At 39.5% G+C, this 17,250-nt stretch overlaps 1 protein-coding gene across 4 annotated transcripts; it reads left to right on the top strand.

The window, feature by feature from the left end:
* The first annotated feature begins 6,663 nt into the window (after nucleotides 1-6,663).
* Nucleotides 6,664-15,729, top strand: renbp (renin binding protein). 4 transcript variants are annotated; one of them, XM_069527283.1, is made up of 11 exons: nucleotides 6,664-6,941; nucleotides 8,359-8,467; nucleotides 8,572-8,647; nucleotides 8,736-8,811; nucleotides 9,205-9,383; nucleotides 10,829-11,056; nucleotides 12,026-12,107; nucleotides 12,237-12,412; nucleotides 12,532-12,663; nucleotides 13,542-13,629; nucleotides 14,877-15,729. In XM_069527283.1, the coding sequence occupies exons 2-11, from the start codon at nucleotides 8,364-8,366 to the stop codon at nucleotides 14,948-14,950; spliced, it is 1,215 nt and encodes a 404-aa protein (XP_069383384.1). In that variant the 5' UTR covers nucleotides 6,664-6,941; nucleotides 8,359-8,363; the 3' UTR covers nucleotides 14,951-15,729. The 4 variants fall into 4 exon arrangements, with proteins under 4 accessions (XP_069383384.1, XP_069383385.1, XP_069383387.1 ...); XM_069527284.1 differs by having other exon boundaries at nucleotides 6,701-6,869; XM_069527286.1 differs by having other exon boundaries at nucleotides 6,722-6,941; nucleotides 8,724-8,811.
* The last annotated feature ends 1,521 nt before the right edge of the window (nucleotides 15,730-17,250 follow it).

Below are 17,250 nucleotides of genomic sequence, written 5' to 3'. Positions count from 1 at the left end.
CACTTCTGTCCTGTTTGGAGATGCCTTTAGGAAGTGATGCGAAATTCATTTCATCCACCTTCGGCAAGGATTCAACCTCTGCTTGGAAATGCATTGTCTTCTGAGGGTTGACTGTTGAAAACAAAACTCCTACAATGAGGGACAATACTTCTTATATAACTATGAACAAAAAACTCCTTCAAAGTGGGACACGCTATGAACTAAAATAAAACTCCTACCACGAGGGACAATACTTCTAATATAAAGATAAACAAAACTCTCCTCCGAAGAGGGACAAGATCTAACAATAACTAAACTACACAAGCAAAAGAAGCTATGAAAACTTAAAGGCAAACGGCAACAAAAACCATTACGAGGCAACCGACTGTAACTATGGTTCTTTGACTTAAGGCTGGTGAGACTCGAAAAAGGACAAGACACACTGGCACAGGACAAAGGGAAGACACAGACTTTAAGCACACATTGAGGTAATGAGAAACAGGTGAGTATAATCAGAATCAAGGAAGACAATCAGACCGAGGCACATGAGGAAGAGCAAGTGACCTGAAACGAGAGGAGAGTTCCTTATCAAAATAAAACAGGAAATCACATTACAAACATAGAGACAAGACAAAAACTTAACTTGACTTTTGCTGAGGTGTGACAAAGAGGAGGTGAGTGGCAATGAGGGACTGGAATAGAGAGAGAGATGGGGTGGTGGGGTCAAGGGAGGGGAGAGGGAGGGGAGAGGGACTTTAAGAACATCATACATGAACTCAATAGGTGTTATTAATGTGGTGAAAGTAGTTACAGGTCAAATGTTAGAAATGCTTTCCTGTAATAATATGTTTTGAGCAGTGATTTAAAGATCGGTATTGAGTTTGTAAGCCTAATCTCATCCGGCAAGGAGTTCCAATGCCTTGGGGCCCTGACAGAAAATGCCCCGTCACCTTGAGTGGCGCTGCAAAGGGTCATCAAAACCTCAAAAAGAATAATCAGCCACCCCCTCCCCTCCCTGAAGGACCTCTATAACACCCACTGTCTCGGGAGGGCACGCAGCCTTCTCAGAGACAGAATACATCCAGGACACCGGCAGTTTGAGCTGCTGCCCTCAGGCAGAAGGCTCAGTGTTCTGAGATCACGGACAAACAGACTGAGACACAAAGTACACAAAGTATGAGCAGAGCTTTCATTTGAGCCTAATATTAAGGCTCTACAACGATTTTGAAAAATGGACATTGAAAGAGCCAAAAATTGGTGGCCATCTTGAATTTGAAGGTCAAAAATAGGTCAAATCAATAAATCTACATCATTTATGAATTTCTTGACCCAAATAGTCTCAGAAACCATGTATTATGCAGCACTGTGGGCCAAACCATTAAAAGGTTAATTTCCAGTTTGGCTGACGGTAGCCATTTTGGATATAGGGCTCTCACAAAATGTCCTCACATTTTTGTGAGGGTACCCGGGCAAATTTTTTTTCTTTCACCTTTATAGATGACAAATCCAGTGAGAAATGAACCTTAGCTCTCCACGGTCACAGAACTGCTATAGATGACCCAACTATTAGCTTGAGCTTCATATCCAGTTGTTTTAACCCCATTTGCTAAAAGGATCAGTGTCACCATCTTCAGTATCACTCTCTTCACCCACACTTTATGATTAAGCCTCAGAATCATCGATGCCAATCTGTTTATCCAACAACCCAGTGATTTCATTTATTTATTTTAATACATGTCAATGACTAGTTCACTTTGTACTCCCATAGTCTCTCTCTCTCTTTTTCTCTCTCATATCAGATATCTCTGACCCCGGAACCTCAGGACAACAACTTTACCATTATTACTATTATTAATTACAATATCTCAGTAATTCATTATGATATGAATTGTGTCTGTTATCAATAATAATTAAATGTCTTTACACTGTTGTTTACATTTTAACTAGTCAGATCTGATACCTGATGGTGCTCAAGTGTTCCTGGTCTTTCTCTCCTCTCTCTCTCCCCCTACTCCCCCTCTCCACTATCTCTCTCTCTCTTCTCTCCCCTCTTTTCCACCCATCTCTCCTCTCCTCCCCTTTTTCTCTGCTCACCCCAACCGGTCGAGGCAGATGACCGCCCACATTGAGTCTGGTTCTAGAGGTTTCTCTCTGTTAATGAGGGAGTTTTTCCTCCAAAGTGCTGCTCATTGTGGGAACTGTTGGGTTTCTCTATATTTAGTATGATTTTAAGGTCTTGACCTTCTATGTAAAGTAACTTGAGGTAATGTATATCATGATTCGGCGCTATACAAATAAAATTGAATTGAATTGAAAAGATGGCTTCATTAGGATTCCAAGAAAACCGCAGAGTTCCTTTTAAGCTGTATTTATCGAGACAATCTGGCAAGGCCTGGCCTCTCAAATGAAACCTCCGAGCTCTGTCTTGCACTTCAGACTTGGAGAGAATGTTTTTGTCAGAGTGATTCAGTTCCTCCTTTCAAGATGACATCACTGCCTGTTTTTGAAAAAGGTTTTGTGTAGATAAATCTTGTTTGTTTTGAGTTTTTTAGGCGATGAAACAGGATGGGGTTATGTGGAAATTAAAATGTGAATTTTAGTGAATATTGATTAATCAATGTAATTTTTTAATGTAAGGGGATCAGTCATGATATTATATCAGAGGTGACATGAATTCCTTTTTGATTTAAGCATCTTAGATCTAAATGTGTGAAGGCTACTTAATGTACGATCGGGTGTGGTCAGCACTGTAGTAGAGCAGACATTGTGCTCACATTGAGGAGTCCCTCAAGGTTGGTCAGGACATAAACCTCTTCCTCTGACTCTCTGGGACCTCCATCCATCTGTACGGTCATTGCACCCACCCCCTCTCTACAGTAAACCACTACCCCCCAGTCCACCTCCCTTTTTCAAAGATCCTACATGTAACATTACATTAACAAGCATTGTAACAATTACATAACCAAGAAAGTGTTGCTTCAAAGTCAACAACATTCATTCACTCCTATAGAAGTAGGTGTTGGACGGTTCTACTGCAGAATACACGACTGTTCCTGTAATTGTCTCTGCTGCCAATATTTTGCTAACTTTTCTGAACTGTGGCATGTCACAGCACTGAGCTCCTGTGCTTTAAAGCAGTGGTAGACACAGTTTAGCCTTTTTAGTTGACTGCATGTCTTTTATGCACTGTAACATTTATCTTAAGGCCGTGCTTTATTTTACAACAATTTTTTTAAAGATTTGGTAATATTCCAAACTCCTTTGTTTTGATGGAATGATGGTGGTCACAAGAGCATCATGTCCAAAACCCTCTGTTCTCATCATGTAGCACTAAAACAAGATGGAAACGATCTGTATAAAGCATGTTTATTTGTCGACCTGCTGTATTGTTTGCACTGCCATGACAGTTCTTTGTGCAAAGTTTTAGGGATAATATTTAATTCAAACAATTGTGTAATTAAGACCCAAATAAATCTCAAATGAATATTATCGAAAGTTTCACAGCTCATTTGTTTCATTTACTCTTAAACTATCAACAGCTGCCTCTGTTCAGAGACAAAGACAAGTCATTAACAGACCAGTTAAACTGAGCCTCATACAAGCTGACATATAAAGCCTTTGGCCTCGGTTTTGGCAGCGTCTGATGCTGCTCTAATTATGGACTTTGCTTGGTTCTGTGTTTACCAGACCTCACCTCTCTCACCCTCCCTGGCAAAAACCCCCAGACCCCCTGTGGGAAGGGAGAATGTTCCAGAACAAAGACTTGAGGCTGCACAAGAGACTACAAGCCCAACCAGTCATCACAGGAGAGAAAAACATCTTTTTAGTATCACTTGCCAAACATGTTCAGATTTTGTTTAGGCTACAAATCTATTACCCAGACTTTCTTTCACCCACAAATGTGACGCTGATGATAATAACATGTATTTAGACCCTGACTGTATGCAGGAAATGGATAGATTCTCTACCTTTGCTGACGCAAAAGAAAACCTGTTATTATCCATTTACTTTGACAACCTCTGGGATACTGGTCAATATTGAAATACACATTTTAATGTGGACAATTATGACTGGCTGAATTTGACCTAAACTTAAAAGTGCTTTGGGTTTGAAAACCATATCATATCTGAGAATCTGTGCAGCCCCTCCATGGACACTGATTTTTCACTCAAAGGTTTGTCCACTGTCAAGTCTGGTTTCCAAAGCTGTCAGCCACCTCTGGCGAGCTGTCAGACTCTGCCAGGCCTCTTCCTCAGCTCTGTCAGACTTTGTGAAGCGCGACATGCTCGTTTTAGGGCCACAGACTGCACTTCAGCCAGCACACAAACACAAAAGAACATCAAGGCCTGGATGACCCTAAACTTCTTACTTCGAAATTCAGACAAAACTGAGGTCGTTGTAATCGGCCCTAAACATCTTAGAGAATCACTGTCTGAACAGATAGTCACCTTGGATGGTGTCAGTTTGACCCCCAGCTCCACTGTGAGGAACCTTGGAGTTATGTTCGACCAAGACATGTCATTTGACCCCCATATTAAACTAGTGTCTAGGACGGCTTTCTTCCATCTGCGCAATATTAACAAAATTAGAAACATCCTGTCTAAGCAGGATGCTGAAAAACTAGTCCACACATTTGTAACCTCTAGATTAGATTACTGTAACTCTCTATTAGCAGGATGCTCCATGAAGACTGTTAAAAGTCTCCAGTTGGTCCAAAATGCTGCAGCATGAGTGCTGACAGGAACTAGAAGGAGAGATCATATCACTCCTGTCTTAGCTTCCTTACATTGGCTCCCTGTAAAATTTAGAATAGAATTCAAGATCCTGCTCCTCACTTTTAAAGCCCTCAACAATCAAGCCCCTTCATATATAAAAGAGTTCATAACACCTTATTATCCAAACAGATCACTTCGTTCACAAAACACAGGCTCTCTTGTGGTTCCAAGAGTCTGTAAGAGTAGAACAGGAGGTAGAGCATTCAGCTACCAGGCTCCTCTCCTGTGGAACCAGCTCCCACTCTGGGTTCAGGAGGCAGACACCATCTCTGCATTTAAAGTTAAACTTAAAACGTTCCTCTTTGATAAAGCCTATAGTTAGTTCTGGATCAGGTGAGTCCTGAACCATCACTTAGTTATGCTGCTATAGGTTTAGACTGCTGGGGGAACTCCCATCATGCACTGAGCACTTCTTCACTTCCCTCTGTCTCTCTGTCTCTCTGCCCCCCCACACCTGTTTATTTATTTATTTATTAGTTTTAACATGTCATCATGTCAAAGTGTCACTTTGTCCTTCCATGGTCCCTCTGGCTCTTCTCTCTATCTCGTTTCAGATAACTCTGGCACCGGGACTGCAGGACAACAACGACTACCATCGACATTGTTAGCATTAATTAAAATAACTCAGTAATTCATTAATATATCTAATCCTGTTGTAGATCACCACATTGTTATTGTTGTAGTCAGCCCTGATAGTGATTGGTGCCCAATTGTTCCCGGTCTCTCTCTCTCCACCTCATCTCTCTCTTCTCTCCCCCGCTTTCCACCCATCTCTCCTTTCCTCCCCCCTTACTTTTCTTTCCTCACCCCAACCGGTCGAGGCAGATGACCGCCCACATTGAGTCTGGTTCTGCCAGAGGTTTCTCCCTGTTAATGAGGGAGTTTTTCCTCTCCACAGTCGCCTGTGCTTGCTCATTGTGGGAACTGTTGGGTTTCTCTATGTTAATATTGTTTTAAGGTCTTGACCTTTAAATGTAAAGTGCCTTGAGATAATGTAAATTATGAATTGGCGCTATATAAATAAAATTGAATTGAATTGAATCCTATTGAAGAACCATCATTGTAAGAATGTCCTAATTTTCTGACCTGACAGTATGGAAACACGATGAATAACACTTGTGTCAATTTGAGTGAACATTCATCAACCAACCAGACATCGTTTTAAACTTCTGTTATCCTTGCACTTAAGGAGCCTGTACACCGCAACAGTGTAGTGAGGACTGTCACAAGGTGAATCTAGAAACTATCTATGCCCCTTTTCAAATAAATATTTAATTTCATAGGATAAAGCTACTTCAAGTGAAGGATAAAAGTATAAAACTATGTCTGCTAACACACCCGGTACATCAATATCAGTCATTTAAGTAAAGAAACGGAGATCAATGCAGACAGTCTGTGGTACTGTGAGCAAAGTGCGTGTCAGGTTAGTTATGTTTGGCTCCAGCAGCTGACAAAGGTTTATCATTCCCTCTGATGACAATCTTTCATTAACAATCCGCAGCAGCTCCACAGGGTTTTTAAGAACGCTGATGTCATGTCCCAAAGAAACTGATTGGTCAGTGGGCAGAGCTTTTATACTGCTTGATCTCTCACTCCAACTCAGGTTAGCTGTTCAACATAAGTTACCATGGTGATTTACCCCGATAAGAAGAGAACGGGCTTGTAAGAATGAAAACCCAGAATTCAACCTGAAGTTACTCCGATAACCCAAATCTAGCTTCATAGTGCAGGGCCCTGACTGATCTGTTGGTTGTGCAATTGTCTTCACATATTCTTTTTTCTAATATGTTTGTCCTCTCACACTTCGTGGTACATTAAAACAAGGAGCTGATCTTTGTGCATGTCTGCAGAGGGAATTAGCTGAGTAGGACAAATAGTATTTAAAGAAGTAGGAACTGCGTGATTCTGTGATTCACTTCCTCCTCCACAGCCGGAGCTCACTGGTCATGTGATCAAAACTGAGCAGACGGACTGAGGCGCTGTTTGTGCGCGTGTGTCTGTGGAAAGACGGTGTGTGTGTGTGTGTTAGGAGACGCTGTGTGTGTGTTAGGAGACACTGTGTGTGTGTTAGGAGACGCTGTGTGTGTGGACACTGAGGTCTGCAGGGATCTGGAGGTACGAGCACTTTAACGCACAGGTTGTTTTAACCGTGTTACCGCTGCTGCTCACACGACAACACAACCAGCGGTGAGTTGTCGCTTTTTTTTTTATCCAGACCAAGAAAAAGAGAAATGTCCTCGGGTCGGACTAATGTCAAAAAAAAAAAAGACAACATGGCGAGTTGGCTCACTTTGAACCACTGGGTTTGAGAGCAAACACGAGACGCGGTGTTCCTGTTTGGGTGTGAATGCGTGTAGATGTAGCGCCGATGATAAAACAGAATAATGAAGGACGATAAGAAAACGCAAACACGTGTTTCTCATTCAGAAACAATAAGATACTTAGTTTAAACTTAAGCACAGGCTTCTTTGGAATTATTGGAAAACTGCGATGCACGATGATTTAAATGATCTGTCAAGGAGGGTGCGCGCGCGTGTGCGTGTGTGTGCGTACACACTTGTTTACTTGTTTTTCCAGAAAACAGAACCTCAGCCTTAAGCTTTTATTGTGATGGGAACCAAATGACTGGAAACTACAAGAACCGTTTTCAATATAATATTCAAATGTGTCCCCATATTTTTTGGTTTGTCGATTTTAAAAAATATATATATATAGAGGAACATAAGGCCATTTTGTGTTATCCAGCTCCAAAGGGCGAAACGCAAATGTTGCTCCTTAAAAGAAATACACTTTGTTGTTGTGTTCCCTCCGGTGTGAGTCCTGGTTTAGGATTATGGTCATGGTTAAGGTTAGAGGTCAGATGTTACTCACAGTTTATGTGCGAAGGCAAGTTTGATCATATCATAATTTGCACCATTGAAAGTGCAGAGGAACAGATCCATTAAAAACTAAACAAAAAAACATGAAAACGTTTTGGAAGTAAAAACAATCCAATAAATGTTCACATATTAAAAAGAGGTTGTGACGTATTGGGATCTGTGGAAAACAACACTGTTTCATGGCCTTTTGTAAAAGAATTGAAACTTGATCCACAGGGAGCAGAGAAACGAATCTGCTTCACTTTAGCTCCGTGTTGACTCTGGGAACACTGAGCAAACCTGCCCCACTAGATGTTCAAGTAGATCGGAGAAGTATTTAGGCCCAAGACCATTCAGTGCTTTACGGACAGGTTTTGAAATCCGTTGACACACTGGTGTAAGAAGAAGAAGATTTACTTTTATTGTCACGTTAACACTTTTACATGCATACATGAAATTGTTCTCCGCATTTCACCCGTCCAGTTGGCACCTGTCGAAACACGCATTGAAACACGCATTGACAGATGCCATGTACACACATACACTGTGGGCTGCTGTTGCCAGCGCCCGGGGAGCGGATGTTGAATTTGAGATATGATAAATATGCTATATTTACCATTTGATTCCCAGTCTCCGTTCTTTTTCCACAAAATGCTGAGTATTCTTCTAACTAAGGCAAAAGAAAACCATGGAAACTCACACGGTAACGTTCACCCTAAACTGATTCCCATGTTTTCTGCTGAAAGGAACAATGTCTGCCTCCCTGAAGCTGGAGGAGACTCGACAGCGGATTCGCAAAGAACTGGATACTGTAGTGGACTTCTGGCTGAAATACTCTCATGACACTGTACATGGGTACTGTAGAAATGAAAATACTGCCTGCTCATATCTTTCTAAAGTACAATAAACCTGAACAGTAAGCAGTTTATATACAATCCTCGTGGTGAACTTTGTTTCAGGGGCTTCTTCACTTGCATTGGGCGGGACGGAAAGGTTTATGATGAGCTGAAGTACGTCTGGCTGCAGGGTAGGCAGGTAAGGATAGATACTCGCAGTGTAAAACAGACAATCCTCTATGGGTCCTGGTCAGTTCTGTGATTGAATTGGGTAGTTTATTTCATAGGTGTGGATGTATTGTCGCCTGTACCGAACCATGGATCGCTTCCGCAAGCCTGAGATCCTTGAAGCAGCCAAAGCTGGTGAGTAGAAACGTTACGCCTAGTTCCGCTAAATAAACCTATTAAGTCCCAGCAGGTTAAAATCAGATAGAGTAAAGCACAAAGAAGATACGTGCATTAAAATGTCTGGACCTATGTTCTCAATTTAAATCCAGGGGACTGTGTCTGTTTCATTTGGTCACCTGTCATATTCCCTGTGTGGTTGTTCACTGTCGGATACTTCACAACGTCATTAAACATTTTTGATTGAGAGCCCTCGCGACAGAAAATTACATTGTCATTATTATTTAGTTTTTAAGGTAGAACAAGTCATCACTGTCTGGATTTCATGTCTGAGAATACCTTTATAATCATCGCTAATACCAGTTGTGTGTAATCAGAAGCTAATGTTATATTGTTGGGTTTGTATCTCAGGAGGAGTGTTCCTCCAGAAATTTGCCCGCGTGTCCAACAGCAGCGGTCAGTGGAAATGTGCCTTCTGCTTAACAAGAGATGGTAAAGCGGTCAAAATTCAGAGGACCATATTCAGTGAGTGTTTCTACATCATGGCCATGGATGAACTGAGTAGAGTGACTGGTGACAAGGACATGCAGGTATGAATAAAAAAATACTTTAAATGTATTATACGTTCTTACTTGTTAAATAGAAAGAAGTATTTTCCCTCTACATAATGCTAGTTTCAACACGTGACCAATTATGTGGTCACACCTCTTCAGTCTTAATATATCAATGGACCAAGAACTGAAAAAAAGGAGCCATGCCCTATGTATGCTGTGAATATCAATTCTGAAAGCTCATTTTCACAGATTCATCATAAGTTATTATTCACTTTTAATGATTAAAGTTGTAAATATGCAAAAGGCTGTCAGATGTTTTTGCACTTCTTCACAGTGAAATGTACATATTGGACATAAGAGGCTTCAGTTTAAAACAATGACCATACTGCATAATGATAAAGAGTCTGCAGCATTGCTAGTGACTCTGTGAAGCTGCACTCAGGCACAGTGATTCTTTGAGCTGAATATTAACATCAGCATGTTACCATATACTCTCAGTGACACTCCTAACATGCTGATTCTTATCAGTTAACACATATTATTCATTTTATTATTGTAAGACTTCAACTAAAAGTGCAGATGAATCTGATAGGAATGCCATTGGCTTTGCAGTCATGGTCATAAACCAAAGTATTAGGCAATATAAAACTCAGGTGATCACAATATGAAGGTTGATCTGCTTGGCACCATCAATATCTGTGTCAGATTTCTTTGCCAAACCTCACAGTAGTTGTTGAGATGTGTCATTTATGAGCGGTTTGTGGTGCTTGATGAAAGGTGAGGGATTTAATAAGGTGGACTTCCTCTTGGAAACATGACAGCTTATACTAAAGTTCATGGTTACCTGCATCCATACCACTATGTTTTCATTTTTAAGTGCATCACATGTGCTACAGATACGATATAGAGTTATAGAACTGCGGAAACAGAGATGTTAGAAAACTATGGCAGAGAAACTCACAGCTGATTGGGTCTTTTTGGACACATCACCAATCAATAACAGTGTTGATGACCCTGTTTTCTTTGCTTACAGCTGTTATGCAGTTAAATTCTGCATTTTACAATGATCCAACTGGTTACATGTGTAAGGGACCCCATTTTACCATTTGCTGCAGCTAACAACCATACGCTTCATGTTAACATCGGCACCCACATGCCTAGTTTATGTTAATGGTCACATTAGAATAGGTATTAAAACTGATACTAACCAAAAAACTAATTTAGACAGAGATTGTTTTAATTTGAAAACGTATTTGTAGCCTGAGATAGTGTGGATCAGTGTTGTCAGACTCAACTACCAATCCCTGCTATTGTGGCTAAAAACATGTAAAAATGGGAACATGGTAGATTGGAGAAATACTCTAAATAAATATGTAAGTTCATTCTTGATACATTTTTAGAGTCTGCACCAATTAGTTATGAGAACAGGCTTTAATTGCCATTGCTTTAATATCCTGTCATCTCCTCTGCTGTGTTCCTAGCTGGAGGCCGAACAGATGATGGAACAGTTAATCCACTGGGTTCGAGTGGACTCGTCCGGCTTGGGCAGGCCCCAGCTTCCTGGAGATGTTCCTACCAACAGCATGGCCATTCCCATGATGCTCTTGTGTCTTGTGCAACAGCTCACTGAAGGCCGGGGTCAGGAAGTGGTTCAGAAGTACAGAGAACTGGGCGGCTGGTGTGTACAGCAGATTCTACAGCACATACAGGTATGGACGGATAGGACTTGATGCTGTCTGGTCAAAACGGCTTGTCAGAATTATGTAATTACAACCAGGGCAATTTGTGAGTGCTTAATGAAAAAAACAGATTCAAGTCAGTTTATGGTGTACATTCACATAAAGCTTAAAATAATGTTTCATAGAAAATATTTTGATCTTCAAATATTTCAGTGAACCCTTCAAGATGACTGCCCAAGCTTAGCTTAAAAAAAGAATTAAAATCAAACTCACTTGAAAGATTAAACACTTGGACATTAGTGTGATAAGAACTACATAAAATGACAGAAACCATTAAACAAAAATTATTTGATGTGGACTTTGGATTTGGTGATGAAGGACACTTTGGCTTTTGGGGAGCAGTCATGTCGTCCATCTTTATACAGTCTATGATCTTTTCGGCTAGGGCCTGCTAAAACCAGCCTGGAGCATTGCAAATACAGATACAATGTGATTGATTGATTTTGCACATTGTTGCAAAATAGGTGGTACTCACCGTAGTTAATATACAAACTGGGAAACTTCTTGCTGTGAGGTGACAGTACTCTCAGTATACTGCAAATATCATTTCTTCTCATCAAAGAAATGTAAATGAGCTGCAGGGGGTTTAAGTACTCATAAGCACGACATGGACTTACTGTATTTAGCTCTGCTCTGGAGAAACCAGGCACGCAAGTTCAAAGTTTGACAAGAAAACTACAGTTAAATACAGTTTTCACCTGAATCCTCTCGTATCATGTCACGGTCAAATGTGCTAATATTCTTAAAAGAAAATGACCCTTTAATTAAACTTTTGTTTTTGTGGCACTGGCCGTACTTAACTCAAATAATTTCAGCAATCTCAAAACATGTTTTTTGGGTGCCTTGCATTATTATTAAGTGCTTTGGTTACAGTTAAACTTTGACTTTGTAGCAGAAGATTCTCCCATTGATATGCTGTAATGTCTTTTATCGGTACAGAGAGGCGGCACAGCTATTTTAGAGAATGTGTCAGTGGATGCAGCAGAACTGCCAGGTTGCCAGGGCCGACTTCAGAACCCAGGTAAACACTTGGACTGCTGACCAGTCAGCCAGATAAGAGCACGAGAGTGCACGAGAAAGCTGTTCTTGTTTGCTTAACTCAACAGTTTCCCTTTTGGCTCTTTCCTCATGTTAACCCGTGCTGACTCAGGCCATGCCCTGGAAGCAGGCTGGTTCCTGCTTCAGTACAGTGCTGAGTGGGCAGACGAGGAACTCCAGAAGACTGCCATCCACAAGTTTGTGGAGCTGCCTTACAAGAACGGATGGGATAAAGAGCACGGTGGTCTCTTCTATTTCCTGGATGTGGATGGTTACTGCCCCACACAGGTGAATCAGTCTTTATAGGAGACACATGATAGGATTTCCGTTTCGACAGTTGATGCTTTTGCATTTTAGATAATGTTAGCATTTGGTTGGTCACTATGTTTGCTTGTGTGTCTGACCAGTTGGAGTGGAGTATGAAGCTGTGGTGGCCTCACTGTGAGGCCCTCATTGCCTTCCTGATGGCCTACAGTCAAACCAAGAAGCCAGAGCTGCTGGACAGATTCTCTCAAGTTTACGAATATACCTTCAGTCATGTGAGTGTACACTACAGTGCTGATGAGGCACAGTAGGACACATCTGCGCAATTTTTAACTACTCGTTTTAAAATATTCAGTATTTTGGATAATGTTTATTCTTTATGTGAGTGAGATGTTCTGATCAATCTTATTTCTGTGACTATGACCTGACTGACCTGACTTATTTTCATCAAAAATGGAAGCAATCTATCAGAAATTATAGCTGTCTATACCAGGGGTTCCCAAACTTTTCCATGCAATGGCCCCCCCAAACAGCATTAGCTTCTGGCCAGGGACCCCCTTTGCAAACCCACAGACTATGCTACAAAATATGTAAATAAGAAACATCAACTTTTTCTTACAAAATTATTACATTTGTCTTGCATAATAATATTTTTAACTAACATGTTTTCAACATTGTATTATATTCCCACTGAATAACAAACTTTAAAACTAATTGTTGATGGTTTGTGCATACGTGCTTGCGTGCGTGCGTGTGTGTGTGTGTAAGACAGAGATTACACTAGTGGGAGGGATGGGCTTGAATGATGTTTTGACTGGCGGGCAATCAGAAAGATGAGCGTGGCAAATAACATTTCGATATGATATATTATTATAAATTATATTTTATAATAATGATTTTAAAAAATTAGATTATATTTTATGATAATCATTAAGAAAATAATTAGATTCTATTTTTTTTTTTTCTTACCTTCCCTCCAATTTTCTGAGGCCCCCTAGCGCCCCCTGGCTCGGTCCCCACTTTGAAAAACACTGATCTATACTATCACACCTGAAAAACACATGCCACATGTTTGTATACGGTCTCTCTGTATATCGGTATATTTGAATACACTATAATATACGTACATGTGCCTGATGTTGTTTCTGTGCAGTTTCCTGATGCTAACAGCGGTGAGTGGTTCGGCTATTTGACACAAGAAGGGAAGGTAGTGCTGGATTTCAAAGGAGGCCCGTTTAAAGGTAAGAATGTAAAGATGTTGAGATGAAGACAAGACAGAATGCCAAAGCAATAGAAACAGCTGTCAAGTGATTCATTTAATTAAAATCATGAATGGAATTTTAGCTATAAGGAGTCTTATCCTCTGTCAGGTTGGAGTTCTGTGTGAATACATTACAGGCATATACATTTCTATCTGATTTTAATTGTCACATATTGTGGGTGGCGGTGGCTCAGGGGTTAGAGCGGATCATCCGTGTTTTTCTGGTACTTACATGACCCACTTACTCTCCAGCGACACCCAGTGGGTGGAGGCATTATGTTTCTGGGTTTCCAATCTTTTTTTTCTTCTGGATTCTGGATATTTCTTCAAATTTGGTACAAACATTCAGTGGGACTCAGTTATGGACAGATTTGATTTTGGTGAATGATATTTCTAGAGAACACCCTCAGGGAATCGCAAAAGGTTTTTACACCATTTTTCTGCAGTCTGTGCTGAAATATTTAAATTCAAGTTCACCTGACACTGTAAGATATATGCGAGTTAACTGTAGTTAAAGTTTTAAAGTGAAAAACTTGTTTGACCCGTTTTTGTATTTTTTATTAAGCTCTATGACACCATTAATACTGAAGCAGCTCTGAAAGCTGCAAGTGAAGTTACAGTAAAATCATTATAAACTGTTTTATATATAACGATGTTAGACATATTGTGAGAGCTTATTTCTCTCTTTGATTTGTGCTTAGTTAGTGGAGCTTTTAACAATTTAGACATTTGAAAAAAAACAAATTATTTTTCAGAAGCAAAACATTTTGAAACCCACTGGTTTCGTCTTTAACATTGCATTTTAACAGCTTGTTATACTATCTATTGTTGAAAATCTTAAAGCTGTCAAATAATGTAATGGGGTATAAAATACACTAATGATCCCTGAAATGTATCAGAGTAGAAGTATGAAGTAGCATAAAGTGGAAATACTAAAGTACAAGTACTTACATGTTGTGAAATAAAAAAAATTGATGTTTGAGATCAACAGTATTTGGGACATTGTGTGGTGTAAACTGTCCAGCCTGCAGAAGTGGTGTAATCATACATCTTATGTAGTGCCAAAATAGGCTTGTTTATTTTATAAATGAGTTTATTACTACACTAACAGGCAACTAGGGCCGAAATATTGAAGTCTAGATCGGTTAAACTCGGTGCCCCCCCTCCCTGTGCTGTGGGCCTCTGAGAAGGTCTGTAAGATAATTGTGTTTCTCATCTCTTTTTCAGGGTTCTTCCATGTTCCTCGTTGCCTGTACATGTGTGAGCGTATTCTGGATGATCTGCTGGCAAACAAGGATTGAGCACTCTGACATTGATTTTAAAATGATTGGACTGACGCTGATTTGAGACTCTACAGTATTTACTAAGTCCAATCGCAATAATCAGGTCATCAAGAAAAATTGCTGTTTTGTGCATTTGAGTTTACTTACTAGTGTCATCTTATCAAAAAAGTCACTGACTGATTCATAGAATTTGTTGGTATGTGATATTACAGCACTACCAACAGAAATATGTTATTTTGCATACATCTTGTGGCACCAAGAGGAAATTTGTGGTAAGCTTAGTATAAGATTCTTTTCTTGGCCGACTTATGTTTTATCTCACTATGTGCCTAGAGGAAAGAGGATATCCTACTGTCAGGGTCAGGTCACATTTACTCTCACACTTTACATATACACTAAATGCTTTTTACTGCTTCACTTGGCTCACTACATGTCTTTTTCCATCATCAAGTTCCATCCCAGGATTAACACTGTCAACCAGGGACGCACTGTCCCTTCTTCATCACACATACCAAAACATTAACTCAAAGAACGGGTCAGTTTAGACCTTTTACATGCTCACTGAGCTTCTGAGCCAGCTTTAAACACATTTTAAAGAGCACATATCTGAATACCCTGGCCATTCCATTTCATACAGTTTTCTAGTATACCAATTCTTATATTCTTACATACTGGTGAAGAAATCTAGTCTTTTGCTGCTAGTGCTTGGCATCAGTACATACACACAATGGTCAATGAATCGTGTTTTGAAATATTACAGCTGACAAATAAATGTGAAATCTTACGTATCCATTTCATTAATTTGTCATTTCTCAGTTTTTAACCCACAAGTTCCAGGTATGTTGGATAGATAATAAAAAAGAATAAACATAAATATATTAGTGTAATAACTTCATTAATAGAACACTCTTCAAGTAAATAAGGATAAAGTTTTTACAAAGGTTAAAATAAAACATGCAGTATTTAAGGCAAAAGGCTATTTTATTTATAAAGCACCTGTCATACAAAGGTAGACTGAAGGTGCTGTACAGGGACTTAAAAGAAAATCACAAATACAAAATTAAAAGAAAACAATTTAAAATCCGAAAGCATAGTTTGAGACAATTATCAAGCACAAAAAGATATGTAAGATTGAATAAACAAGGGTTAAAGAGTTACAAGAAATAAATGATAAAATTAATAATGATAAATGCTAATTCTATATAAAAGTTGGAAGAGGAAAAGAATACAAATAAAATACGACTGTGTAAAATAAGAAAAGAAAAATAGAAAAGAAATACAATGATGGTATAACCATATAAAATTGTTTAGTTCAAGGCACCTGTGGTTTTTAACCCTGCATTGGATGGAGCATAAAGACCATCAGACAGTAGCTTGTACTGCTCAGTGACTAAAAGCTGCTTCTCCATGTTTCGATTTGACCCTGGGTACCACCAGCAGACCACTCCACAGTGATCTCAGGGGTCATCTTGCAGGGAGAGATTGAGAGAGAGATTTAAAAATGAGCAGTAAAACTTTAAAATCAGTTCTGTGGCTTACTGGCAGACGGTGCCGAGATTTAAAAGCGTGTGGTTTGGGCAGTCTTTAGATTTAGATCGGGTTAAAACTCTTGCAGCTGAATTTCTGACCAGTTTTGCTGTAGTGCTCTTCAAAGTCCATTGCAGTTGTCAATTTTACAGGAGACAAAATAATTTCAGTTTTTTCCAAGTTTAGATGTAATAAAATGCTGATTTTGTGATTTAAAGGTCAACTCAAAACATTCAACATTATTACAAGAGGTGTAAATAATGAAAGACATGCATAAAACCACACATGCATACTTGAACAAACATATACAGGTGTGCATGTGAACCCACATCCATCTGCTAATTCCAGGAATAAATCGAGAACCTTTTATTGGCTTCATGTGTATTGTTAAGGGTCAGTACAGTATCCAGTTGTGATATATATATATATATATATATGTGTGATATTACAGCACTACCAACAGAAATAAGTTTTTATCTTGCATACATCTTGTGGCACCTAGAGGAAATGTGTGGTAAGCTTAGTATAAGATTCCTTTCTTGACTGACTTATGTTTTCTCTCACTTTGTGCCTACCTGACATCTTGTTTTCCCCCCTGTAAGATACTAAAGAGGATATTTTGGATCACGATCATCACGATGTCATTATGACTAATGATTGGTTAATCTACACAAGCTGTAGATTCTAACTCTAATCTTATTGGTTGTAAAAGTTAATGTAAAACTGCATTAAATGATGTCATTTCAGTGACTACATGATGATGTCACTCCTACAGTATGATCAGGAGTGGT

Source organism: Paralichthys olivaceus, chromosome 6 (assembly GCF_024713975.1).
Source record: "Paralichthys olivaceus isolate ysfri-2021 chromosome 6, ASM2471397v2, whole genome shotgun sequence".
NCBI classification, from domain to species: domain Eukaryota; kingdom Metazoa; phylum Chordata; class Actinopteri; order Pleuronectiformes; family Paralichthyidae; genus Paralichthys; species Paralichthys olivaceus.
The sequence above is the reverse complement of the archived record's forward strand: the minus strand, read 5'-3'. Positions and strand labels throughout refer to the sequence as shown.

Excerpts from the sequence above, each read along its gene's own strand:
- renbp (XM_069527283.1), top strand. The coding sequence starts at position 8,364 with ATGTCTGCCTCCCTGAAGCTGGAGGAGACTCGACAGCGGATTCGCAAA. Across the intron at positions 12,413-12,531 it reads ATGGTTACTGCCCCACACAG|TTGGAGTGGAGTATGAAGCT; the intron begins GTGAATCAGTCT and ends GTGTCTGACCAG. Across the intron at positions 12,664-13,541 it reads ACGAATATACCTTCAGTCAT|TTTCCTGATGCTAACAGCGG; the intron begins GTGAGTGTACAC and ends GTTTCTGTGCAG.